Source organism: Microcebus murinus, chromosome 6, assembly GCF_040939455.1.
Source record: "Microcebus murinus isolate Inina chromosome 6, M.murinus_Inina_mat1.0, whole genome shotgun sequence".
In the NCBI taxonomy this organism is placed as follows: Eukaryota; Metazoa; Chordata; class Mammalia; order Primates; family Cheirogaleidae; genus Microcebus; species Microcebus murinus.
In genome coordinates this window covers 25,049,896-25,076,594 of record NC_134109.1, presented here as the reverse complement: position 1 = coordinate 25,076,594, position 26,699 = coordinate 25,049,896, and the positions used below count along the sequence as shown (strand labels likewise).

The window sequence follows — 26,699 nt, the reverse complement described above, 5'->3', positions numbered from 1 at the left end:
GGTGTGTGTGTGTGGTGTGTGTGTGGTGTGTGTGGTGTGTGTGGTGTGTGGTGTGTGTGTGTGGTGTGTGGTGTGTGTGGGGTGTGTGTGGTGTGTGTGATGTGTGTGGTGTGTGTGGTGTGTGGTGTGTGTGGTGTGTGTGGTGTGTGTGTGTGGTGTGTGGTGTGTGTGGCGTGTGTGGTGTGTGTGGCGTGTGTGTGTGGTGTGTGGTGTGTGTGTGTGGTGTGTGGTGTGTGTGTGGTGTGTGTGGTGTGTGTGGTGTGTGTGGGGTGTGTGTGGTGTGTGTGGTGTGTGTGGTGTGTGTGTGATGTGTGTGGTGTGTGTGGTGTGTGGCATGTGTGGCGTGTGTGGTGTGTGGTGTGTGTGGTATGTATATGTGGTGTGTGTGGTGTGTGTGGTGTGTGTGTGGTGTGTGGTGTGTGTGGTGTGTGTGTGGTGTGTGTGTGTGGTGTGTGTGGTGTGTGTGTGGTGTGTGTGTGTGGTGTGTGTGGTGTGTGTGGTGTGTGGCATGTGTGGTGTGTGTGGTGTGTGTGTGTGGTGTGTGTGTGTGGTGTGTGTGGTGTGTGTGTGGTGTGTGGCGTGTGTGGTGTGTGTGGTGTGTGTGCGCACGCATGCTGGAGGGAGAGGGATGGGTCACACAGGCTCCCATGTCTGTGCGATGTCCCGGGCACATGGGCCACACTGGGACTGAGGGCTTCTGCCCTTTCCTGTGGGATCTGTCGCGTGTCTATGGCCGCACACGCCAGTGCGCCTTTCGAGGAAGGGGCCGCAGCGCGTTCCCGGGGGTGTGTCCTAGCTGTGCCTAAACGCGAGGGGCTGTGGAGAAACCTTGTTCCCTTGATGACCTGACCTGTGTTTGCCGAGGTGGGGGCGGGAGAGACTTCCCATGCAGGGGGCCTCGGGGCTGAGAGGCCTTAACCAGCAATCGCCCCTCCCTGGGATGGTCCCCGTCGCCGCCGCCAGCGCCATGCTGTTGCCCTTCATTGCTCTGACTCATACCTGAGCAGCTGCTCCTAATTTAGCTCCCCAGGACAGAGCTGGAGAAGTGGTGCCCTGCAGGGAACACCCCCGGCGGCCATTCCCACTGTCCGTCAACCTGGCACAGGGAAGGGGACTTAGAAGGTGGGCCTTCTGCCGAAGGGGACAAGGGACTCCTTCTGTTTCTTCTTTGCCTGTCCTCGTGGCTTCCTTTTGGGAAACATCCCTCCCCCAGTCCATGTGGTTCTGGGGGACTGTCATTTAAGTGGGCCTGCCTGGGTCACAGAAATAACACGTGACCCCAATCAGGCCAATCAAGAGCTACAGCCTTGTCCAAGGGCCCGCTAAGCCCCCTGGAACCCCAGAAGGGAGCGTGCACCAGGGTAACTTAACCAGCTCCAGGTCTGGCAGCTTTTATGGCCACGGGCCCAGCCCACCCTCACGCACACCCTTCCCAAGCTGACTCTCTAGACCCCACCAAGCTCCCCGTGGCCACGGCCACCTTTCCCCAACAGGACAGGACCCTCAGATGCAAGAGAAGAAACCCAGCTCAGACTAGTTTTAAGACAGAAGAGTTATTTGTGGCTCAAGTGTGGGGAAATCTAAGAAAAGTGACTGCTTCAGGCATAGCTAGATTCAGGAAGTCCAGTGGTGCCACCAGGATCCCCCTCTCTGGTCCTTTCCCTGCTGAACTGGCTTTTTTTCTCAGACAAGCTATCTGCACGTGGCATCAAAGATGGCACCAGCAGCTCTAGGCTTTGTGGTGTTTACCAAGGTGCAGGAACTCAGAGAGAGAGCGAGAGACACTCCCCTTCCTCAACATCCATCTCAGACCCCGTAAGGGAATTTTAACTGGCCCCACTTCGGTCCAGTTCCCATTGGCCCGCCAATCCCTGGAGGCAGCTGGTGGACAACCGCTGGACCACCCGCATCCTGGGAGGGGCGTCTCCCAGAAGGAGGCAGCCAGGGCCAAGGGATGGACGGGAAGCAGTGGAGTCCCTTCTCCCCCTGCGTCCGAGGCCCACCCTCCAGGCTCCCTTTTCTGTAACAGGACGGCAGAGATGTCCACTCACTTGTGGGGAAACCTCCCCTTCAACAGTCACCGCTGGCTCCAGAACAAGCCTTCAGGCTCTTTCCTGGGAGGAGACGCAGCAGCTGCCTCGGTGACCCACAGGCTGCCGGGGCCTGGGTTTTCTCACATTTCTCTCCTTTTGTCTCAGGGCTTCTGTTCCTGGTTCATCAACAGCGTCACCATGAGGTAAGTGCCTGAGCTCCCAGAGCTTGTGACGGTGTTGCCTGGGGCTTAGAGACGGGGCTGCGGCATCTCCTGGCAGAATTAGCAGCCCCCAGCCCAGGGACAGGCACAGCCCCGACTCCCCACCCACCACCTGGGCCTGGCACAGGCAGGCAACGCTTTCCTGGGTGACAGCTGGTGACATGGGACCTGGACATGGCCCACCGCCCATGTTATCTCTGCCACAGCCCGCAGGGAAGAACCACTCGTAACAGGAAGCTTGTGAAAATGCTTCTGTGAGTGCCACCCCAGGGAAAAGAAATCCCCTGCGGGCCACAGGCTTGATGTCTGTGAACATCATTCATCGTGTTTGTCCAGAGGGAGCAAAAACATCGGGCAGGAGGACAGGCTTCCCCTCTTGGCCCGGATTGCAGAGGGACGGCACTCACCTCCCCCCTCCCCACCTTCTGGCTCTTTCTGCCATTTGCCCCACTTGGCAGGCAAGGAGACCCCGCGTCACCCACTTTCTCCTGGTCCCCCACCACCAGCCAGATGCTTCAGCTGAGCATAGCTTCTCGGAACTCCGCATTCCCACTGCATGTGTGTACACACGTGCACACTCGCACGCTCGTCCATGCGTGCAGCTGTGCACACGGCTCTGTCTCCACCTCAGAGCCCTGCACGCTGCCTGCTCTCCCTGAATATGCCCCATCTGCCCTGCCCCGGCCATCCTTCAAACCCCCACCCCTCCACCCAAAGGCTCCTTTCGGGGAGGGTCTTCCATCGGGAGCCTATTGTCTGGGAAGGCGGGAAGGCAGGGCATGGCACTGTGTGTCCGGCACCCCGTGAGAGCAGTGTCGTGGAAGATGGCTGAATGCATTCACTGAGCGGGGACAAGTCGTCCAGAGTCCCCTGCACAAACCCATTTTTGGAGAAACAAAGGTTAACAAGACTCCCTACATAGCTTTCCTAACGGGGAGGTTATTATTGCTCTGGGAAGGGCATTTGGGAAAGAGAGAAACGAATTCTCGCTGCGGGGTTCAGGAAAGGTGTAGTTTTGAGCTGGGCCTTGAAGGACAGGAAGAATTTCAACAGGTGCGATGAGGAAAGCACATGAAAAATAAAGGAGTATGTGAGCAAAAGACTGTTGCAGAGTTGAGTAGGGAGGGATTGTCCAGAAATGGCGAATCTGGTGTGTCTAGACCTGGTTGGTGGGGAGGGAAAAATATTGGTCTGGAAGCTGGCGTCTTGACTGCCATGCTGAGAATCGTGGACTTTGATCTAGCGACAGTAGGGAATGAAGTGGTATTTTTGAGCAGGAAACTCAGGATGGTATCTGTGTATAGGCAAGTGTATGGGGGAGAATAGTAGTTGGGAAAGTCCAAGGTCAAGGTGAGCAGCTAAGGAGGCTACTCCAGTGGTCAGGGTGGGAGGTGGCGGTGACTTGAACTGGGGCAGTGACCAGGGAAACCATGGGAGGGGACAGATGGGAGGGAGATCACAGGGCCCCAGCCAGCAGGGTGTGGCCTGGGTAAGAAAGAAGGAGAAATGGGGGCCTGGTTTCTGGGGAGGATAGTAATGCCATTACTAATACTATTATTAAACACAAAATAATGAGATGTCAGGGCCACCATGTGAGTTATCCAGCAAGCTGTGGAAAAACAGGATTAAAGCCCAGGAGAAAAGTCAGAGCTAGAGAGTTAGACGTGGGAGATGGGTGCAGAGAGGTCATAGTTGCAGTCATGGGAGCGGATGGGTCATCCAAGGAGGCAAGGTCAGAAAAGGCCCAAGGGAGGGCCACAAGGAGGCAGCAGGAAGAAAAGGAGTCCTCTGGGGCATGGGATCCCTGAAGCCAGGCAAGGACGAGGCTCCAGGGAGGGCTGGCAGGGCCTCCAGGGCTGCAGAGGTTGAGTGGAAGGAGAGCCAAGGAGAGGACATCGAACAGCAAGTCCAGGGCAAGGGGACGTCCAGGAAGCAGAGGCAGAGAAGGAAGGTCACCTTCTCAAGAGGCGGGTGGAAGGAGGGAAATAAGGATATCGGAGGGAACTTGAGGAGAAACAGGTGAGGGACAAGATCAGGGAGTGCAGATGCTTGAGGCGTGGCTTGTTTTATTATAGAGCAAGCAACCAAGCACTTGAACCTGGTTGTAGTTTAAGGGCAGGAAGGGTGGGTGGGCGCAGAGAGAAAAGGACGTCAAAGGAAGGACAGTGGGTGCAGCACCTCCTCAGGAGGGGGTAGAGGGAGGGAAGAGATGAGAGCAGAGACGGAGAATTGGTTGTGAGCAGGAGGAAGGGTGATTGGCTGGGAGGTCCAGGAGGGCGCACTTTAAAGAACGGTGGAAACGGTAACGGACCCAGTGGTGGAGACAGGAATTGTGGCCTGGGAAGGAAATTCTGTGATCTTATCCACCCTCTGTTCTCTCCACCTGAGTGGAGGGTCGGGCACCTCACCCTGCCCCAAACCGTGCTGTGCTGTCACAGACCAGATCCGGCAGCCAAACCTGCTGCAGGTGCGCCCCTCTTCCCTGGCTCTCAGTTCTCAGCCCCCGATGCTTGGCATTTAATTCTCGAGTCCAGAGCAGGAAGCGTTTTAGCTGCTCAAAGTTAAAAACCAAGAGCTCTTGCCAGGCCCAGTGGTGTATGCCTGTAGGCCCAGCTACTTGGGAGGCGGAGGCAGGAGGATTTCTTGAGCCCAGGAGTTTGGGGTTGCTGTGAGCTATGACGACACCACCGCACTCTAGCCTGGGAGACAGGGCAAGACCCTGTCTCAAACAAACAAAAAAAGAATTCTAAATACTTCCCTACATGGGGTCATTAAAAATTTTGAAGATGTGCTTTTTGTAGTGTTGTTTTTAAACTAAATCTAAATCCTGGGCTGGATGCTAAAAGTTGCATCCAACCTACAAGCTTGACCAGAGGGGAAGGGTGGGTAAGCTGTGAAACTGCCACCTGTGCAGCGAGGAGGCCCGCATGGCCTGGGCATGAGCCGGTCGGTGATCCTGAAATGACGCCACGATCACCATTATGTAAAATGGCCAGAAATGGCTTAAGATTAAATTCCAAGCAACAGAGCAATATATCAAATGCTGTTTATAACTATGTCACCAAGTAAAAGCACAAGTAACTAAAGGAAATTAACTCAACTGCTTAGTAGTCATTGTCTTAGGTTTGTTGTGATTGTAGATGAATGATTTTCTTCTCCTTTTGTATTTTCCACAGTTTCTATAAGCATGTGTTGCTTTTAGATTTTTTAAATTGAGGCATAAAACATACAGAAAAGTGCACAAAACAAATGTGCAGCTCAATGATCCCAAAGCAAAACCTACACCGCCACCACCACGCTGGTCCACAATTAGAATATCGCCGACACCGCCTGTTCCCGCCCCCGCTCCAGCCCCTCCCCAGCCAAGGGTAGCTAGCATTCTGACTTCTAACTCTGTAGTTCAGTATTGTCTATGTTTGAGCTTTATATATAAAATTATACAGCATGTTTCATCTGTGGCCGGCATCTGTAACTCATCATCGTGTTTGTGAGGTTCTGCTATTCATTTTTATTGCTGTTAGTGTTTTATTTCTTTTATATATATATAAAATATGTATATATATATATATCTCACAGTCCATTTTTTTTTTTTTGAGACAGAATCTCACTCTGTCACCCCAGCTAGAGTGCCATGGTGTCAGCCTAGCTCACAGCAACCTCAAACTCCTGGGCTCAAGCGATCCTGCTGCCTCAGCCTCCCGAGTAGCTGGGACTACAGGCATACGCCACCATGCCCAGCTAATTTTTTTGTCCTATTTTTAGTTGTTTGGCTAATTTCTTTCTATTTTTAGTAGAGACAGGGTCTCACTCTTGCTCAGAATGGACTCGAACTCCTGAGCTCAAACGATTCTTCCGCCTCGGCCTCCCAGAATGCTAGGATTACAGGCGTGAGCCACCATACTCGGCCTCCATTTCACCTTTGATAGACATTTATGTTGTTTCCAGTTTCAGGATGTTGCAAATAATGCATCTACGAGATTCTCACACATGTCTCTCAATGCACATGTCATGTATTTCCATTGGGTATAAACCTAGGAGTGGAATAGTTAGCTCATCAATGTGTTCAATTTCAGTAGATAATGCCAACTGCTCCCCAGCGTGGCTGGGCCAGTGTAGACACCTGTGAGAGCAGGGAGCTCCCAGTGCCCCGTGCCTTTGCCAGCACTTGGTGTTGTCCAACTTTCTAACTTTGGCCAGTCTGGCAGAGTGGAGTGATGTCTCATTAGGGTGTTCAGGTATTCCTTTTTAATTTAAGAAATTAAGCAACTTTTAAAAATAAGGTGGAGCCAGGCGCGGTGGCTCACTCCTGTAATCCTAGCACTCTGGGAGGCTGAGGCGGGCGGATTGCTCGAGGTCAGGAGTTCGAAACCAGCCTGAGCAAGAGCGAGACCCCGTCTCTACTATAAATAGAAAGAAATTAATTGGCCAACTAATATATATAGAAAATTAGCCGGGCATGGTGGCGAATGCCTGTAGTCCCAGCTACTCAGGAGGCTGAGGCAGCAGGATTGCTTGAGCCCAGGAGTTTGAGGTTGCTGTGAGCTAGGCTGATGCCACGGCACTCACTCTAGCCTGGGCAACAAAGCGAGACTCTGTCTCAAAAAAAAAAAAATAATAATAAGGTGGGCTGGGCATGGTGACTCATGCCTGTAATCCTAGCACTCTGGGAGGCTGAGGCGGGTGGATTGCTCAAGGTCAGGAGTTCGAGACCAGCCTAAGCAAGAGCGAGACCCCGTCTCTACTATAAATAGAAAGAAATTAATGGGCTAACTAAATATATATATATATATATATATATATATATATATATATATACACACACACACATATAAAAAAAATTAGCTGGGCATGGTGGCACATGCCTGTAGTCCCAGCTACTCGGGAGGCTGAGGCAGCAGGATTGCTTGAGCCCAGGAGTTTGAGGTTGCTGTGAGCTAGGCTGACGCCACGGCACTCACTCTAGCCTGGGCAACAAAGCGAGACTCTGTCTCAAAAATAAATAAATAAGAACATAAAAATAAGGTGTTTCTCAATATCACCAGTGCTTTGTCTGATGCCCGCACCATAGCAAGCACTCAAAACACGTCCGAAGAAGTAATGAAAGGATGAAAGAATGCTGGATTTCGAGAGCACTCCCGGCCCCTAAGTGTGTGTCTGTAACACAGCCTCTACCTGGATATGTCTGGGAAGTTCAGCCAAATGCACTTGAAGCGTAACAGAGGCTTTGAGAAGAAGGGCGATCCTTTCCAAAAACTCAAAACTTGGGGGTGAGGGGATGATCTTCGCTCCTTTTCCTCCACCTGCCCCCGGCGTAAGCTGTGGCCGCGAGGCCTCCCGAGGCACGTCCCCGTCTGTGTGTGTCTTGCAGGGACGAGGATCTGGTCAGCAAGTGCGGGGACGACGCGCGCATCTACATCACGTTCCAGTACCACCTCATCATCTTCATGCTCGTCGTCTGCATCCCCTCCCTGGGCATCGTCCTGCCCATCAACTACACGGGGAACGTCCTGGGTAGGCAGAGCTCGGCGGGGCCCGGGGCCTGGCTGCAAGACCTAGGAGGCAGCGGGGAGGCCAGACAGAGCTGGGAGGGCCAGGAATCTGGATTTCAGTCCTCCCTCTGGAAGCTCGTTGTGTTGTGACCTTAGACGAGCCAGGCGCAGTTCTCTCACGTGGGCACTGGAGACGGTCCCTCCTTGGTCACCAGTTTGGCCCAGGGCCTGGCACGTAGCAGGCGTGCAGTATTCATTCAGTCTGGAGCTCAATGTTTATTCGCGTCCCTGTGCCGCACCCGGCCAGGTGTGCAGGGAGCCCCTTTTGGGACATGTGACCCACTACACAGGTCCCTGGACCCCCTGTGATGGACACAGCACTGTAAGTGTAGAATTTGTCTCATGGGGCTTCTACCCACACTTACTGGAACAGGGTAAGTTCTTTTGACAAAACAGCACCGTGGATGATGGTTTGGCTTTGAAGACAGAAAAATCTTGGCTCCTCACCTTTGCCCACACCTGCTTCCCAGAAAATACCTTTGCCCAAGCTAGCAAATGATTGACTCTTATATTTGGCCAATCAGGCTTTCTAGGCCTTGGTTTCCTCAGCTGTCTTGGGGACTGGAGATAGTGTGCAAAGTGCCTAGCGCAGTGGCAGGAACACAGTAGGTGCTCAATAAATGGCAGCTGCCAGTGTTGCCCCTAGAATCATGAGGATGGACGGAGCCGTAGGGAGGCTGGGCGGTGCAGAATAGCACCTTCAACGCCCAGGTGGCGGCCAGATGTACCATGAAGCCTCAGGTTTCTACTGGTTTCTCTTCAGCCAGAGGTAGACCTTAATTAATTCAGTGTAGCACATTGAACGTCTGTGCCACCAAATTCCACTACCAGAGTAAATGCCATCTGAGTCCTGTCTTTCTGATTCTCGGAGCTAGTGAGCTGTTTGAACCAACAAACTGATATACTTAGCCAGAAGGATTTACTCTGTTCGAATGAAGCAGGGTCACATTTTTGGACATTGCCAATGGTGATAGTGTTGCTAATTCCAACATTCTGCCCATGGCCGGATAGCCGGTTCCTTCAAAACACAAACACTGGGTGTCTATTATGTGCCAGTTGTTGGAGATGCCATGCAAAGACTTGGTCTCACGTTCCCTCTGAGGGTCCCAGTCAGCAGTGCCAGGCAGACGGGGCTTCTCAGGTTTTGTCGGAAGCTGGGGACCAGCTCTGGGGCCCTGGAAGGAAGAGCAGGACATAGGAAAGCATCTCGAGACCCCAGGCATCTTTCATCCAGGAACCCTGAATTCTGGCCCCCACAGCCATCAAAGAGCCAGGCTCAAGGTCGGCAACTTTCTTCTCTTTCAGACTGGAATAGTCACTTTGGGCGGACCACCATTGTCAATGTCTCCACAGAGTAGGTACCTGATCTTCTTACCTCCCGTTCCGCTGGCGGGGGGCGTTGGTGGGGAGAGGTCCACGGTGTCGGTCGGCAACACGGGCACCGCTTTGCTGATGAGAAAAGCCGTTTTCGGGAGCCCAGGCCCCGAGTCGGATGCCAGAGCTGCATCCTTGGGGTGGGGTGGGACTCCTGGTGCCTCCACGTCCTCACCTGTCATGGTGAAACTGCCCAAACCGCCACTCCTAAAGAGGTGGAGAAGTGGTGCTAGTTGCTTAGGAGGCCCAGCTCCGGAGAGGCAGGGACCCTATCCCCAGAGAGGTTTGAGATGGTGTCCCCTGCCTGCCTGTAGGTTCAGGCCGGCCTCACATAGCTGAGTTTCTGAGTCATGACCTGACAGTCTCCCACTCTGACTCGGCGTCAGACAGAAGCATTGGGGACTTGGGCCCATGCCCACCTCTGCCCACGCTGCCCTGGATCTGGGGTAGCGCCCCATCCGCTCTGAGCCTCGGTCCTCGTCCATGTCCGCAGTGGGGGAAGGGCTGTTGGTCATGGTCGCTAAGCCCCTCCCCCTCGCAGCCCAGGAACCCGTGGGTTTCAGCATCAGCCGATGGGCAGCCACATCAATTTGTGCCGAGCCAGATGTGGCCCTGCTGAGGCCCACGAGGTGTCTGGACCAGGCTTTGCCGACTTCCTGGCGAAGCTGCAGAAGCAGTTTCAGCAAGTGTGAGTGGGGTTCACACACCCCTGCCACGCTCTGCTCCCCACCCCTGCCCCTCTGCCCCCTGCATTCGTGCGACATTCCTTGGACCAGACTGGCTTCGCCGAAACTCTGCAATCAGCAGAGCGGGACCACGGCATCCTTTCGCCTCCCCTCTCGGCCAGCTCCTCCCTGGGGGCTGCCGGCCAGAGCAGGGCCGCTGGCGCCTTCCCTGCGCCCGTTGCAGGCCTCAGGTGCCCACGCCTCAGCAAGAGAAAGTGAATTCTAATAGCGCAGCAAAGAGCCTTAGATATCCATGCATCCACACTGGCAGAGAGCTGGAACGTTCCTCAGAGACCATGTAGCCTTGCCCCTCTGTGGAAATGGAGGACCGAGACATGGAGCTCGATGGGGTGGCATGTGGAGTGTCAGGCCTGGGCCAGGGAGCGGGGCAGTTGTTTTGAAGCGAGGTGGGCCTTGCTTTCTCAACCCACACCAAGTAAGGCGGGCCCGATTTCCGAACAGTAATCCTGGCCAGATGCCTTGGGACAGCATCATGTGAGTCCAAAGCAGGGTGGCAAATGTGGCCCAAGTGCCACCACTCTTCCTACCCCAGGGGAGGCATAGCAAATTGTCTGGCCCTCCTCCCTCCAGGCCTGCACGTGACCCCGGGGCCCTCGTCACCTGGCCCGCTGGGCGCAGCACCGGCACTGGCAGGGTGATGTCTGGGGAAGGGTCTCAGTGCTGCCGCAGCTCTGGTTCACCTCCCGGCCCTGCCACTGCTATGAGTGACCATGGGAGTCACTTACCCACTCCATCCTCATTTACCTGTGGGTGACATGAAGATAATCGCAGTCCTACTGTGCATGGCTGTGGGGATCTAATGAACAAATGCACGTACAGGACTTAGGCCCACCCCGGATCTGGCACACAGTAAGCGCTCAATAAGTGCTAGCGCTTATTAGCTAGGGCGCCCTGCCCCCCCACTGATGCCCTGTCCAAGGTACCTGAGTGTCTGGACCCAAGAAGGTGGCCCTGAGAAGGCTGCTTGTGGGGTGGGAGGGGATCCAGGAAGACTAAGGGGTTGGAGAGGGGGTCTGGGGGTCTGTGTGGGGTGGGAGGGGGCCTGGGGGCGGTACGGTGGGCTCTGTGATGCCCGCGGTCTGCCGCGCAGGCGCCCCTCATGCTGCCGCTTCTCCCTGCAGGAGCAAGCTCCTGTGGCTGCACAGCCTCCTGTCTTTCCTGTACTTCATCACCAACTTCATATTCATGACCCATCACGCCATGGGGTTTGCCCCCAAGAAGAGCCACAAGGTGAGTAAATGCAGCACTAGCAGGGTGGCCCGTCCCGGCCGGAGCCCCTCCCGGCCAGGCCATCCTCTCCCAGCCTTCCCGGGAGTCCCACCGTGGTACATCCTGGGGGATCCCCCTGAGCAGGGGCCAAATCCTCCTCTTGGCCCTGGAGGACAATCACCTGCCCCCACCTCTCCAGCCCCACCCCCACCCCACTGAAACTTTCCAAACTGGTTGGCAAGTAGCTGCTGCCCAGGAAGCCCCATCCCTGCACCTCTGCTGCCCTGGCCCCTCCCCAGGGACCCTGGACCTCCTGCCATCCATGAACTAAAGCATTAACAAGCCCCTGGCAGGGGTGGGGTGGGTGGGGGGACTTCTGGAGTGGCCAGGGCTCCCTGCTGACTGCTGGGTGGATATTTTGCCTGGCCCTGCACACACCAGCTAGGCCTGTGCCCTGCCCTCCCACATCTCCCTGAGGTCAGAGACCCCCTGTCCTATCCTGTACACCCCACTGTCTCAGTTTGGGTGACCCCACCCACTGCCCAGGCAGGCCCTGAGACAAGGATTGAGTAGCATTCATTTATTTGGGAGATGGTCTTGGAAAAGGCCAGCAGGGGACTAGGGAAGTGAGATGGGGAGGAGAAGGCAGCCAACACAGGGCTTGCTGAGTGACAGCTTGCCGTGGTGGGCACAACCCCAGGGGGGCCGGTGTGGATCACATGCCCCAGAATTTTCCCGGCCTAGAGGTGAGCCCTCGGGGGTATTTTCCCACAGACTCCATGTCCACCGCTGGTTGGGGGCTGCATTTGGGGGCTTTAACTCCCTACTTCTTGCCCTGCACACGAGCCAGACACACCTGCAAGGCCAGGAAGGAGCACTGGGCAGTCTCAGGGTTTGCAGCAGGCGGTACCTTTGGTATGCAGAGATGAATGCCTGTGGCAGGTACTGGCAGTGCCACCTGTCTGGCCCAGCGCCCCTGCTCTGATGGGGAAGGGCAGCAGTGACGATGAGGGTGACATCGTGGCTCCCTTTCTCAGCCTCTCAGAGGTTCAGTGGGGTGGGTGGGGTCAGCTCTTGGGGGCCGTCCACCCGAAAGGACTCATTCCCTTTAGCCAGCCCAGAGTGGAAATGCACATACCCTGAAAAGTGGCCCCGAACGCTCAGCCTGCCAAGCGTGGTGGCTTCGTCTCCTCTGACCAGCCTGGACACGGCTACTTCAGTTTTCCCTGTTGTCACCAGTGGCATCTGCCAAGAGCCCTGAATCTTTAGCATGGTATACTAGACTGTCATCTTGAAGGTGATGGCTCAGGAAGACATTTCCCAGTCACAGAATGAAGTATTAAGTCTAGGGGAAGCTCGCCCCAGAGCCTTGCTCACCTCCCAACTCCCCCGGCCAGCATCATGTTAGGGATTTCCCTGGTGACGTGGGGCTTTACGCCGGAACAGTGGCCGTTGCAGGGAGACCAAAAATCATCATGGGCAGCCCTTCCCACTCATGTGCTCCGGTCCTCCACCCTGGCCCCGTCTACAGCCTGCCGCCCTCCCTCTCTTACCCACGACGCCCATGGCAGGGGGCCCACGTCAGGGCACAGACAATAACAGAGGACAGTTTGCTGACCTCAGAGCTGCCGGGCTCAGCTGGCACACCACAGGCGGGGGAAGCTGGCACGTGGCTTACTCACAGGAGGCACTGGGCATCGGGCAGTCTAGCGTGAGCAGAAGCCCCCGATATCTAGAATTCCTATGCAAGCACAGTCTTCTTTCTCCATGTACCCTTCCCACCCAGGTCACAAGGACACTAATGATCACCTATGTGCCCACAGACATTGAAGACCCAGAAATCATCATTAAGCATTTCCAGTAAGTGGCCGGGGTGGGCCGGGGCATGGGTGGCCTCCTCCTGGTAGCCCTGCCTGAGTCCTCAGGTGGTAGTGGGTTGGCACAGGATGGTAGGGCTAGGGACAGCCCAGATGGTGGCTCTCCCTGGGCTCGGCTCATGATTGGCTTTCTAGAATGGGCAGGGCCACTGGTGCTAGAGCTGGGTTTCTGACATCAGGGGTTCCCTGTGTGGCATGCATGATGTGAGTGATGCTAATTTCCCTTTCCCCTGCTGCTTTGACTGCTGAGTCCAGGGAGCCCCTGGACCACAGCTATTTAGAGCAGATCATCTTGAGGCCTCATTTGTGACCCGAAGTTCCTGGCCCCAGGGACCCTGTCCACAGAGCAAATTATCTCTATGTGAGCAGCTCTCTGCTGGGCTCCCCAGTAGCTGGAGCTCTGTCCCCTGCCCTATTCTGAGTCCTGTAGGCAGGATTCGGCAGCTCTCAGATTATCAGGGTTCAAACCCTGAAGTTTGGCCTTAGGAGCAAGTGTGGACTCTCCCATCCGGGAGCCCCAGGCAGATGAGCCGCCTAGCCTCGTGGGCTGTGGCAGGGGGCAGGGGGGAGGGGTAGGGACGGCACATCCCCTACCCCACAAGCTGACTCAGCATCCATGTTTGTGGCTGTAGTGAAGCCTATCCGGGGTGCATAGTGACCAGAGTCCACTTCTGCTATGACGTCAAGAACCTGATCGACTTGGATGATCAGAGGTGAGCCCACAGCAGGGCCTTTCAGGGTCTGGGGTGGGGTAGAAGGGGAGGATGGGGCTCTGCTGGCCCCTGACTGGAAGGTCCTTCCCCCTCGTCCGCCGCTGGCAGGCGCCATGCCATGCGGGGCCGACTCTTCTACGCAGCCAAGGCCAAGAAGACCGGGAAGGTGATGATTAGGATCCACCCCTGCTCCCGCCTGTGCTTCTGCAAGTGCTGCATCTGCTTCAAGGAGGTAACTGGTGTGGCATCAGGGGGGCGGCAAGGGCGGGTGGTGTCCTGGGGCTCCAGGTCCTGTGCCCTTGCCCGCAGCTCCGGGCCCAGGCCTCATTCAGGTCTGCTCCGGTGCTACGGCACCTGGCTCCTCCCTCCCTTTCCACGGCGTCCTGCCTCCCTGTTGAGCACGAGGAGGAGATATAGCCTTTCTGGGCCACCTCCGGAGCGATCCAGGCATGCTGGTCTTAGTTGGGAGGATCAGAGACAAGGACCCAAGAGAACACAGCCGGCTGCAGTAGGCTGTCAGGCCTTGGGCTTCCAAAGAGATAGGACAGATAGGACAGGCATGTTTGAAGGCATCAGGCCCATCTGATCATCTGACCACCGTGGCTGGAGGAGGCGTCAAGACTTGGAATCAGGGCAGTGTTAGGGTGTGAGAGCAAGTGCATGCAGGTTTTGAGGAATCAGGGCAGTGTTAGGGTGTGAGAGCAGGTGCATGCAGGTTTTGAGGAATCAGGGCAGTGTTAGGGTGTGAGAGCAAGTGCATGCAGGTTTTGAGGAATCAGGGCAGTGTTAGGGTGTGAGAGCAAGTGCATGCAGGTTTTGAGAAAGATTTCTCCAGACAAAGAATAGGCTAGAAAGAAAAAGTTTAGGGTCGGGCAGGCTCAGCCTGCTGGCTCATCCCTCCAGGAAGAAGGAGGTAGTCTCTCCCACCCAGGCCAGGCAGATGGCTGGAGGAACAGGTGCAGGAGGTTGGAAGGCACACCCCAGGGCCTGACCTCCTGCTCTAAAGTCAGTCCAAGCAGCCACTTTCTGAGCGCCAAACACAGATTCGCAGCTGAATCCAAATAGAACCTCTGATGGGCTCTTTGCCAGGTGACTGCGTGCTTGTGGTGGCCAATGCCTTCAACAATACCTTTCCACAAGTACAATATTCTGGTCCATGTGGCTACTTCAGCAAGCATAGCAGGAGCTATTTGGCTCCCCTAGCAACCAACAAGTCAGGAAACCACAAAGTTCTCAGGAGATGAATTTCTAGTTGCCCCACTCTGCAGTGAGGGTCCCCTCCACCAAGGTTTCCATGGTGACAAGGTTACAAAGCAGGGAACAAAGGGCAGCATTAGGACTGTGTTCATCAACAAAGCAACCAAACTTGTTATAGACTTGGTCCTCCCTCAAATACTCCTCCTGGCTTCACAAGTGTGTGCTAGTCAGTCTCTTGCTGACTGAAGGGGCAAATAGTAATACAACGCCACCAACCAGAAAGCACAACTGCCAACCTGGCAGAAGCAGCCGCATGTCATGAGTTAACGACAGTGATCCCAGCGAATTGTTCAAAACCCATCCTGAAGCCATGAGGAACGGCAGCTGGCAGAGTCAGACCCGTGAGCAACTGAAGAAGAGAAACCTGAACAGGGTGAGGACAGGAGGTGGCTTCAGAGAGAAGACATGGAGATCAAAGAACCGAGAGAAGCTCTCCAGAGGTGTTTACGAAAAAGAGACTCTGGGCTTGAACTGCAAAAGTCAAGTGTGAAGTGAAGAATATGCATCCCTGAAAATCTGGCAGAAAAATATAGCCAAAATTCTTTGTTCGTTCTAAGTATTAACATATGGTTATCATTAAAGTCTACATTTTGTTAAATATAAAATAAAGTCATTTTCATTAAAACAAAGAAAGAAGAAGTTTATTTACTTTTCCCTGGGCAGAAAAAAAGGCCAACAGAAGTGAAGGAGGTCGAGGATGTTGGCAAAGAGAACTGGGTATTCAGGCTTTTATTTAGGGGATGAAGAAGGTCTGTGGCTGTAGCCAAATTAACAGGGTACTGCTGGGTCCACTCGGTTCTTTCTTCTCAGCAGCAGGATGATAACAGAAACCGCTGCAGGATGTCAAAGTCCCCCGCCTTTCCTTGGAGACAGGATTATCACAGGAGATGTGACTCTGCCCTGGAGACGTGGCCGAAGCCTGAAGCTCAGACCCTGCTGTTCACTCAGGAACTTTCCAGACTGTAAAAAGTAGATTTTCAAAGGCAATTTAGAAAGGGAAAGACTTACATCTTATTCCATCTGTTCAGCTCTTTTCAGAAGTTCTACAAAACAGAACTCCCGCCAGGTGCCTGTTAGTGAGGGAACGGACAGGATTGATCTTTCACTGTCACTAGGAAATTGCAGGATTAGATATTTTCCTGTTGACTTTTGCAAGGCCACCTCTTTCAGGTAGGACTGAATTCCAGCCAGTCCAGGAAAAGAATCGTTCCCCCTCTCCTGAAAATGCTGCAAACACATCTTACCACCTCTCTGGAGTGCACCCCCCAAGTCTGAAAGCACCCCTTGCCCCCAGCCATGCCTCACTTTCCCCAGATCTAAGGGCAGGGAGCAAATTGCGGAGTCATAGCTTCTTCTCGTTCTAGAGGCGGGACTTTGGAGCCCCCCAGGGTCCTGAGTGATCTTTGCCAGGCTTCAAGGCCCCCACCCCCAGGCTGCTGAGGGGAGAGGCGCCCGTGTCCAGGCCTTCCTGGGGCCCTGGCCTCTCGGGCTCTGAGGGCCGCCTCTCGCCCCAGGTAGACGCAGAGCAGTACTACAGCGAACTGGAGGAGCAGCTGACGGACGAGTTCAACGCGGAGCTCAACCGCGTCCCGCTGAAGCGACTGGACCTGATCTTTGTCACCTTCCAGGACTCGAGGATGGCCCAGCGGTGAGTACCAGGGCAGCGGCTTCTGGTGCCCTGCCCAGCCCCGAGAGTGGGCCTCTGTCACCCGTCTCCCAGCCAAGCAGCGGAGGAGAGCCAGCCTCCCTCCAGTTTGCCATATTCTGACCTCTCGGCCCCTCCACGACCCCCGTGGACTGCCGACCTCTGGCTCCCCAGTGAGATGGCTGCACCGTCTCCCCCAGCTGCCGGGGCCCGGCGGGTCTCTAGGGATGCCCAGGCCTGGGCTTCTCATCCCATATGTTCTCATCCCATAGGGTCAGCGTAGCCATTGACCTTATGGTTCCCCTTCCAGCCTTGACACGCGTGGCATGCATTTTCTCCCTGGTGGCACGCACATCGCCCGCTCTCCTCACCACAGAGAGAGAGAGTCAGGATGGAGAAGCCCTGTTTTCCCTCCTCTCCCGCTGTGGGCCCCTCTGCCCCCAATTCAGAGCCCTCCAGTCCCTCTCCTCTCTGCCCCAGCCTCTGGCAGCCCCACCTGGACAGGGAGTGAATTAGGTTTGCTCTGGAATGTTCCAAAAGGGTCCTTACGACTGGACCAAAGTCCTAAGGCAGCTCCAGAATCGTCAGTCAAGCACTGAGGGGCCTCTTCTCCCTGGAGCAGTCTGACCATGCAAACACTGTCCTCACCCACCCCAGCCCTGCAGAGGGATGGTAGAGAAGCCTACATTGTAGTCGCAAACAATGGTGCTCAACTGTGCAAGTCACCTGCATTCAAACTTCTCATCTGCCAAATTTGGTGACTGATTTCTGCCCTGTCCACCTCCCAGAGGGTTGACAAGGGACATGTGTTCTGTTTAACATGTCTGTGTGTGTTGTATAAAGCAATACGCCTACATAAGATAACACTGTTCACTTTCTGAGACATCATCATTTGGTTGAGAGGACCTGGGGCTTGAGTTAGAAGGCCACACACAGATGGGGCTCCAGGGCCAGTACCTGCCCTCTTCGTTTGTGTCTCCAGGCACCTTAATTTAGCAGTCCGTGTGATTGAGATGATATTAATCACCCAGTACTACACAGAAAGAACTCAATAATTGGCCGTTACTGATAGTAAGATGAGGCTGAAATTAGTACCTCCCTCTCGATCTGAAAGCAAGAGCGTGTCTGTGCTGTCACTGCTGTTGAGGAGGAAAGGCAGGGGCAGACCCCGAGGCACCCTCCCCTTCCTGGGCAGCCCGGGCTCCCTCGAATGTCCCTTTCCTCCAGATTCAGGGCCTTAGAGACTGTCCATCTGTAAGGTCTTGGGAGGCATATCCAAGGCTTCACGATGAGCTCCCATGCGTAGGACTGCCACAGGAGCCTGGGACCCTGGCATGGGACCCTCCTAAGCCCATCCTCCCACCCCCAGACCTCTGTCTCCTCCTCCTCTCCCGTCTTTGCAGCGTCAAGGAGGATTACAAGTACCTCCTGTGCGGCGTGCCCCCCCAACAGTCCTCAGTGACCACGATCGTCAAGTCCTACAACTGGAGGGTCTCTGTCGCCCCACACCCCAAAGACATTATTTGGTAAGCCCCCCTCCCCTGAGCTCTCCTGGGACTGAAGGCGGCAAGAGGACGAGGCCTTCTCTCCCAACTCTATTGCCCAGCAGAGACTCCCCGGAGACTGTGCCCAGGGCTGTCAAATACGGCCCCCGCTGGCTGTGCCACAGACTCTCGGGAGCACCAGAGCCTCTGCCTACCCCCAAACTCTCCCCACAAGTGTGCAAGGTGCCCAGTCCTTGGGGAAAAGGTTTTTCCTGCAGAAAGAACCCAGATCCATTTTTTGCTCACCTATGTGATATATCCATAGCCTTTGCAAATGGCATAACTGAGCGATGGCCCAGGGGCCCGCTGCGTGCAGGGCTGGGCCCAGGGGCCTGAATCAGAGCAGGGCGGCCAGGGTCCACAGCCGGTGTGCAGGATTAGCACGGGCTGTCTTTAAGTGTGTGTCCTGCTCCCTCCCTGCCCAGGAAACACCTCTCGGTCCGCCGCTTCTTTTGGTGGGCCCGCTTCATCTCGATCAACACCTTCCTCTTCTTCCTCTTCTTCTTCCTCACCACGCCTGCCATCATCATCAACACCATTGACATGTACAACGTCACCCGCCCCATCGAGAACCTGCAGGTGCCTCCTCTGCTCAGGCCAGGCCTGGGGGCCCCGGGGAGACCAAGGGAACACTCAGGCGAGGACGGGCGGTGGTGTAAACGGTGGGGCAGAGGGTTCTTTGCGCTGAAGGGGTGAGGGTGGGTCATCGCCCGTCTTGGGGGTGGGTGGGGCGGGAGCGGAAAGGAGATGGGGGGAGCTGCAGGTGGGCCCTGGGGCGAGTTTGGGGGGACAGGTGGTCGGGTCAGCATGGGCTCAGGGGCTTCATCAGATGGCGTCGTCCCAGGCCAGCCAGGGGGTGGGGGTGGGGCAGGTGTGACCAGCTCCGTTCTGGCCAAGTTCTCTTGGGCTGAAGGTTCCTAGTTTGAGGGGTGGGCTTGCAGGTGAGGAAGAGTAAGGTAAGTCCCCACACGGCCCTCTGAGGGAAGTGGGGACTCCAGTTCTGTCTCCAGCTCCCCTGTGTTCAGACCCCTCCACTCCCGGCGGGGAGCCCTCGGCCCGTGGGAGTCGGCCCTGAAGGTGCGGGACACCCCGCCCTGACAGCGCGGCTCAGAGGCAGCGCCTGCCCTTTCCCGTGCCTGCAGCTTCCAGGCCGTTACAAGGAGCCTAGGAGGCCCCTCCTGCAACGCGGTCCCCATCCTCGCTCCCAGCACCACACACGCACATGCACAGCAGAGTCAAGCCTCACCACTTCTGCTGCTGACCTTTGTTCCCCTTTGTCTCCTTCATAATAGGCCCCCAGCGACATGCATCCTGGGAGTGCCACAGCATTCCCAGAGGATTCTCCTCCCACCCCCTGCTCACACATCCTCACAGCAGGGGCAGTGTCACTCAGGAAGGCTCAGGCTGTCCCTCTGGTGACCAAAGCGTAAAAGGCCTGGCCCCTTGGGGACTCCACTTGGCCTTGGAGTGTCAGCCTCTGCCTGCCCCCAGCCAGGCAGACTCCCGGCCAGGAAGGCACGGGAGAAAGGCCAGGGCCCCCTTGCGCCCTCCAGGAAGGCAGCCCGCCCTGGGGTTGAGCTGGAGGAGAAGAGGGACGTGGGAGGAGTCAGGACAGGCGCCCAAGGGGACGGGGCTCCCGGCACTGACATGCCCTCCTCCCCTCTGCCTTACAGAGCCCCATCGTGACCCAGTTCTTCCCCTCTGTGTTGCTCTGGGCCTTCACGGTGATACTGCCTTTAATCGTCTACTTCTCCGCCTTCCTAGAGGCCCACTGGACCAGGTGACCTGGGGACCTCCTCTCCCACACCCCTAGCCCTGCCATTTCCCCAGCCTCTCCCTCTGTCCTAGCCACCCTCACCATACTGCACTTGGGCCTCCCCTCTGGCCTAAGGAGAGGAATTGATATGGGATGGTCTTAACACCTGAAACCACCCCAAAACACCTCCAGGTGTTTTCACTTTGGACAGAGGGCCTGGGTTGTCTCCAGGCCTCTGGCCCCCAAGCCCTCCTTAGGCTGTTCCCTCAGCCCCCAGCCACACGCTGTAGGGATGAAGCTGTAGGTGTGAGCCTGGCAGTGCCAGGAGTTAGAGACAGAGAGTGCAGGATGAAAAGACTCGCCTAGGAAATGTGCCATGGCCATGGCAGAGGGGCCCGCGATTTCAGTACGTTGACACATTTGGCCCCCACACTGCCAACATTTTAAGCAATCAGGAGCTTTCCCTTTGTTAGCCCTAATGTTCCTATGGTAGTGGATAACTGGGTAGGAAGTATTTGTCACATCCTGGCCAGGTGGCATTGCCTTGGCCTAGAGGTTGCATGTGTCTCAAAAGTTATTTCCTGCACCCAAAGTTCCTACTGTTCTACCAGGCAGCAAGCCAAAAGGTTTGTCCTAACCAAAAGCCATTCTGGCCTTTCCTATGGCCAAAAACAAGGCTTATATAGATCATAGAAGCTCCACAGGACTCCAAGTATCATTGGTAATGTCTCTTCAACACAAAGATGTCAAATATGTGTCATGGCTGTACTTTCTCTTCCCTTCCTGTGTGCAGGGCAGACATCACTAGTTGATCATGCTGTTCTTTCTTGCTGCTCCCAGATGCAGCACAGCTCACAGTGCTCCATGGAGACAGCACTGGTCTGCACAATTAAACCAGTTTCCTAGCCCAGATAGCTTGTGCTCTCTCTCTCTCTCTCTCTCTCTCTACATATATATATATACACACACACACACACACACACATACACACAAACATATATACATATTCATTAGTATGTGAGACTAATGAATATCTCTCTTTATTTCCTTCTAGATCAAATCAGAATCTGATCATAGCGCACAAGTGCTACATCTTTCTGGTGTTCATGGTGGTCATCCTGCCCTCTATGGGACTGACCAGGTATCTCACCTCCAATTATACCTCCTCCAAGGCAGGCCTTAGCGTTAGACGCTCCTCTTTCAGACACTATAGCAACCGGGGTTGCTGCAAATCCACTCCTCATGTGACAGTCCCGTGCCCGCCGTGGGCGTAGATAAGCCGGGTATCATGCAAACTGTAACGTGTCAGAGTTCGTCACCCAGCAGGGGGACAAGGCAAGCTGACTGACAGCCCAAGGTAGGAAGGATGCAGCCAACAAGCAGGAGAAATTGGGAAGAGGAAGGGAGCACGGTGGAAGAAATGGCTGGCGAAGGTTTGCTGGAGGAGGTGGCCTTGAGCTTGAAAGGCCAAAGGGCTCAGGGCAAGGGTGGCCCAGCACTAAGAAGGAAGAGGGACTGGCCACTGGAAGGAGGCAAGAGTCTTTGGGGATAGGGGAAGGGAGGATGGAAGGAAGGAAGCTGCACAGAGAGAAATGAACTGGAGGCCTTAACTCACAGATTATTTAACTAAGGGGCTGGCTTGTTCTTGCTTCCAGTTTGGATGTCTTTTTACGCTGGCTCTTTGACATCTACTACCTGGAGCAGGCGTCCATCAGGTTCCAGTGAGTAGTCCCATGTGTGCCCCAGGGTGTCTGTGTGTTCCACTGGGCTGGGCATGTGCGCCCTTCCCTGAGTCCAACACCTGAATTTGCTCACAGAGGTAGAGACAGATGCATGGGAACCCTCTCGTTAGGCAGCCTTCTAACCTTCCCTGTGCCAGGACCCAACTGGCAATCCGGTAAAGTCCAGGGGCCCCTTCTCAGAATGATGTTTTTGAAATAATTGTGGGTTCACAGGAAGTTGCTCCAAAAATGTATGGGGGCAGGGGAGGTCCCATGTACTTTTCATCCAGTTCCCCCCACTGGTAACATTTTGCATAACTATAGTACAGTATCAAAACCAGGAAATTCACGTTGGTACAGTCCACAAAAACACTTATTCAGACATTGCCAATTTTACATGGACTCTCAATGATGTCTTTAAGTGTATAAAATACATGGATTGCCAAGAAAAGCAACTATACTGAAATATATTTGTCAAAATATTTCAAAAACTAATTTGTGACACAGACTTTATTGACACATTGGTAACAAGATATTGCATTTTAAATACAGGAAACCTAAAGTTACATTTTATTGTTTTAAAAACAGTGTGACAGCTGATCTTATTGGAATAAGAACATCAATTTAGGGGTGGATCTTTGACGAGGAGACATGCAGATCACGTTGGACATTTAGCCAATTTCGATCTTCTGTTTTTATGGTTACAAGTGTTGCCAATCCCAGTTTTCAAAGAAATGTTGGAAATGAGACACACAAGCTTCCCGAGCTTGAGCAATAAGGGAAGGACCAGAATTCTCCAAGGTTAAACTATGATTGTAGTAAGTTTTTATTTCTAGGATGAATGTGTCCCTCTTTGGCTAGGCCAGTATCTTCAACACAGTTTATATATGAGAAAGAAAAGGGTTGTGAGTTTATGGCTCAACTTTGACGCCATCAAGAAAGAACAGCTTCTGAAGGAGTTCTGAACTATGTTCGGAGGCTTGCAGGTTTCTCTTTTCAAGGAGGTTGACGGAATTGTGTAGATGAGAACACCAGAAAGCAACAGCGCTAACAGGCAACGTGGCGTTGGGTGGCTGAGTGACTCCTGGTTGAAGCCGACCAAGTTACACCACGTACATATCTGCAGACAGGAAAACTTCAATCGCGTGTCATTTAGCAGCACGTCTGATACCTACCGTCATTTTGAAATGGTGACGAGCACAGATGGTGCTGTAAGATACCAGGAGTGACTGCAACGTGATGTGAAAACATCTGATTTCAGTTGGTGATAAAGTCACATCAGCAGCTAACATTACTAGGATTTGCTGCCCATAATCTTAATGGAAGGAAATGCTCGGTTTCAGTTAGAGATTAGTGAAAATAAAGAAGTAATTTTTTTCCCATGCATGCAAAGGCACAGACTCCCAGAATCTCACTCGTGGACTCCCTAGAGTCTACGGACCCGGGTCAGACACCCTACTTTGGATCAAGCCAGTGCACGTGTCCCCTAAAACACCCACACTTTACGTGGTCCACCCCCAGCCCTGCTCAAACAACTCCTTGTTAACTTAAATTGGGTTGGGGACATATGGATCCATCTATCATCTCTCTCTCTGTCGATCTATATGAAACTTCATTCTCCTCGTCTGTCTTCCACTTCCTCTGCTGTTCTTCTCTTCCTCTCTCCTCCTCGCTCAACATCTCTCCCCTGTCCCTGTCCCCCCGGCTGCTTTTGCTGTCTTCCCCTCTCCCCCACCGCCCAGGTGTGTGTTCCTGCCAGACAACGGCGCCTTCTTCGTCAACTATGTGGTCACGGCAGCTCTCCTTGGCACGAGCATGGACCTGCTACGCCCGGGGGCGCTCTTCTGGTACTGCATCCGCCTCTTCTTCTCCAGGTCGGAGCCAGAGAGAGCTCATATCAGAAAGGTGAGGGCCAGGCCCTGCCTTGAGACAGCCCTCAGTTTCCCTTGGGAGAGTGTCAGGGAGGGGGCCCTGCTGGGAGCACTGAGGGACATGAGGTTGGAGGGGTGGTGTGGCCGGGCGGCTGTGCCCTGGACTCCAGGGTTGGGAGGGAGGCTGTCTCCAGGCCTGAGCCACCAGCCAGCGCCCAGGAGGCCAACGAGAGCTGCAGGAGCGGCCAGGCTAAGCCGACTGGGCCACCTTGGGGTGACCCTGTCTTCTGCTCCAGGACCACGCCACAGACTTCCAGTACGGGCGGGAGTACGCGTGGATGATGAACGTCTTCAGTGTGGTGATGGCATACAGCATCACGTGTCCCATCATTGTCCCTTTCGGTGAGTCACCGATGGGCCACACCCAGGGCTTCGCACCCTCAGACTGGGGGGAGGAATTGAGCCCCACAACATGGGGCCACCTCCTGGAGCATGAGCAGATCCGGGGCAACCTGTGGCAAGGAGGTGTCAGGATGGGGGCAGGGGGACTGAGATGAGACAGCTCCTGCCACAAGATGTTTGTTGAATGAATGCATGAATGAATGACTCCTCACCAAGCTGGAAGAGTAAGTTCTGGAGACTCCAGGGTAGCTGCTGGTGCCAAGAGGTCAGCATCACACAACTGGCTGTCGTCCTTGGCTCTTGTTACTCTGACAAGAGTAACTTGTCTCTTGTTACTCTGAATCTGGCTACTCGTCCTTGGCTCTTGTTACTCTGAATCTGGCTTCTTGGGGCTCTGGGGACATCGGGGTGGCACAGGTCCCAACTGTTAAAGTAGCCACTGAATGTGTCTCCATCTTCCGGTCCCCCAGGGCTGCTGTACCTGGCCATGAAGCACGTAACAGATCGCTATAACATGTACTACTCCTACGTGCCCACCAAGCTGAACGCGCAGATCCACATAGCCGCCATCTCCCAGGCCATTTTCGCCCCGCTCTTGGGTCTGTTCTGGATGCTCTTCTTCTCCGTGCTGCGGTTGGGTAGGTGCCCTGCCTGCCTGGCTGTCCCACCTCGCCTGCCCCGACTGCTCTGCGAGTCCCTTGACACCCACGCTGCTAGAGGGGAGGAGCCCAGGGAGACCCAGACGCTGCTCACTGGACTGGGCCACGTCCAGCGACTTCTCTGGGCCCGAAGGACACCCATCAGAGTCTCGGCAGAGCTTAGGGGCCCTGGGGAGGGCCTGGCCCACAGGGCCCAAGTTGTGTGGACGTAGGTTTCTACCCCTCAGGGCAGGAAACACCATATTACTTCATTCTGACTCCAGGCTGGCGGGAAATAGAATCTTAGCTATTGGAGGCTCCATGACCATGACTTTGCCCCCAGGGTCTCCCTGGTTTCCTGGGCTTCCAGGAACCTGGAGGAGGAATCAGAGTCTTCAGGGGTGGCTGGTTTTTCACTTATTCTTTGGCTACTCAAAGCCGCTGTACCTGCAGGGAGCTCAGAGACACCTCTGGAAGCAGTCCCCGTGGGCCACAGATGACAGTCACTTGGCTGTCTCCCCTGGGAGGCACCTGTTCCCCACGGAAGCCCCAACCCCACTGCCCTTCCCTCTGGGCACTCAACCTTAACCTTCCCAGTGGGGCTTGTTGGCCATCATTTGCCGCTGTAAAAATGCTACAGGAAGCATCATGAGCAGTGGGCTCTGACTGTAATGACTGCCATGAAAAGGGGACCAAATATCCCCATGTGAAATGTAAATGACTTCTGCATTCGGGACTGCTTGTCAGTGCCTTCAGCACCGATGACTGGGTATTCTCACCCGAGATGGGCTTGTGGGGCGGGGTGTAGAGCAGACATCGTTTGGGGGCAGTGGCAGAAATGGGGACTCAAAGAGACTTCCCAAGGAAATGTCAGAAGGACACGTTTAACAGGCACTTAAGTGGTTTCTTAAGTCAATAGAGGGCTGATGTTGTGTCAGGCTCACTGGTCCTGGGTTTCTCAGAATGGGGCAGGTCAAGGCCCTCGCCGAAGCGCTGAGACTGTCCCCAGGCTTCTGTCAGTTGGGGTGGCAGCTCAGCGGGTAGACGCCTGTCCATGGCCTTTTCTTCTCCTCGGCAGGTTCCCTCCACCCCATCACCGTTTTTTCCCTGACCAACCTCCTCATTTCCATAGTACTTGCTTTTGTTGGCATCTTTATGGGGAAGTTTTGGATGGCCCCTGAGTACAAGGTGAGTTGCCAGCTTGCCCGTCTCCCACTGGTTCTGCTGGCCCCTGGGGGACACAGCTCCAGGACACCCTCCTGGCCTGGGTACCCACAGCAGCCCAGGATGAAAGGGTCTCGCCTTTCCCGCTGACTGTGGGGTGTGGGAGCCCAGTGTGCAGCGTGCCTTGCACCGGCTCAGACCTCGGCCCCCTCCCGGAAGATGGCTGTCCTCTCCTTTTCTGCTCTCTGACGCCACCTCCAAGCAGCGGGCTCCTCCAGTGTGAGTCCCGTCCAGCCACTGAGCTGTGAGCGCCGTTCCAAGGGCTGCAGGACTGAGAGAGGAGGACCTGGGGACGGGGGATAGTCATTCTCTCACCTTTGAGAATCCCAGGCTGTTGAACGTGCTGGTGAACTAGCCTGGTGTTTAGAGGCACCCTGCCCCCACCCTGGGCCTCCTTCGGCTCTTTGGCAGCGGGGCCCAGCCTCACAATCGGCTGCCCGGGCAGACGCAGGCTGTCCCCGCCCTTTCAGAGCCAGGCCAGCAACCCCGTGTTCTAGACCAGCATGTCCCAAAGCGGGTAGACCAAAACAGAGTTTTCATTTTTCATAGTCACATTTCTTTTTTTTTTTTTTTTTTAGTTTCTGCTTATGGCAACCGGCACAGGTTTTCTGTTTACAATAGTGATTGTTTCCTTGTTAAATTAATTTATATAAAGAAAAGACAGTTGATTTTAAGTACTGACACCCTGCTGAGTCAGAGGAGAAACCTCTCGGAGGAGGATCTTCTGGCTTCTGGCGTCCCCAGGGCCCCGGGCACAGGCACCTGTGCCCTCTCTGCCTGGCCCTCGTCCTCTGTCACCGGGCTGGAGTGCCGCGCTAGTGAGGGGCCGGTGTGAACAGCCCCCAGCTCTGTCTCTCTAATACAACGATGTTGTGTGGTGGTTGCCCAGGTGTCCACTCTAGGGAGGGAGGATGGCCGG

The 26,699-nt window shown here is 54.9% G+C and overlaps 1 protein-coding gene across 4 annotated transcripts in view; it reads left to right on the top strand.

Annotated features, from left to right (window-relative positions):
• The window catches only part of TMEM63C (transmembrane protein 63C), a 124,763-nt gene that overhangs the window by 90,743 nt on the left and 7,321 nt on the right, over nucleotides 1-26,699 (top strand). For all 4 annotated transcript variants that reach the window (XM_076003836.1, XM_012742843.3, XM_012742860.3 and 1 more), the window contains 17 exons: nucleotides 2,199-2,236; nucleotides 7,623-7,765; nucleotides 9,109-9,157; nucleotides 11,045-11,153; nucleotides 12,919-12,992; nucleotides 13,642-13,722; nucleotides 13,831-13,954; nucleotides 16,494-16,627; nucleotides 18,028-18,150; nucleotides 18,594-18,747; nucleotides 19,842-19,948; nucleotides 20,979-21,065; nucleotides 21,580-21,645; nucleotides 23,388-23,550; nucleotides 23,813-23,918; nucleotides 24,389-24,556; nucleotides 25,635-25,744. In XM_076003836.1, the coding sequence (XP_075859951.1) occupies nucleotides 2,199-2,236; nucleotides 7,623-7,765; nucleotides 9,109-9,157; nucleotides 11,045-11,153; nucleotides 12,919-12,992; nucleotides 13,642-13,722; nucleotides 13,831-13,954; nucleotides 16,494-16,627; nucleotides 18,028-18,150; nucleotides 18,594-18,747; nucleotides 19,842-19,948; nucleotides 20,979-21,065; nucleotides 21,580-21,645; nucleotides 23,388-23,550; nucleotides 23,813-23,918; nucleotides 24,389-24,556; nucleotides 25,635-25,744 (1,836 nt within the window). The remainder of the gene's footprint in view (nucleotides 1-2,198; nucleotides 2,237-7,622; nucleotides 7,766-9,108; nucleotides 9,158-11,044; nucleotides 11,154-12,918; nucleotides 12,993-13,641; nucleotides 13,723-13,830; nucleotides 13,955-16,493; nucleotides 16,628-18,027; nucleotides 18,151-18,593; nucleotides 18,748-19,841; nucleotides 19,949-20,978; nucleotides 21,066-21,579; nucleotides 21,646-23,387; nucleotides 23,551-23,812; nucleotides 23,919-24,388; nucleotides 24,557-25,634; nucleotides 25,745-26,699) is intronic.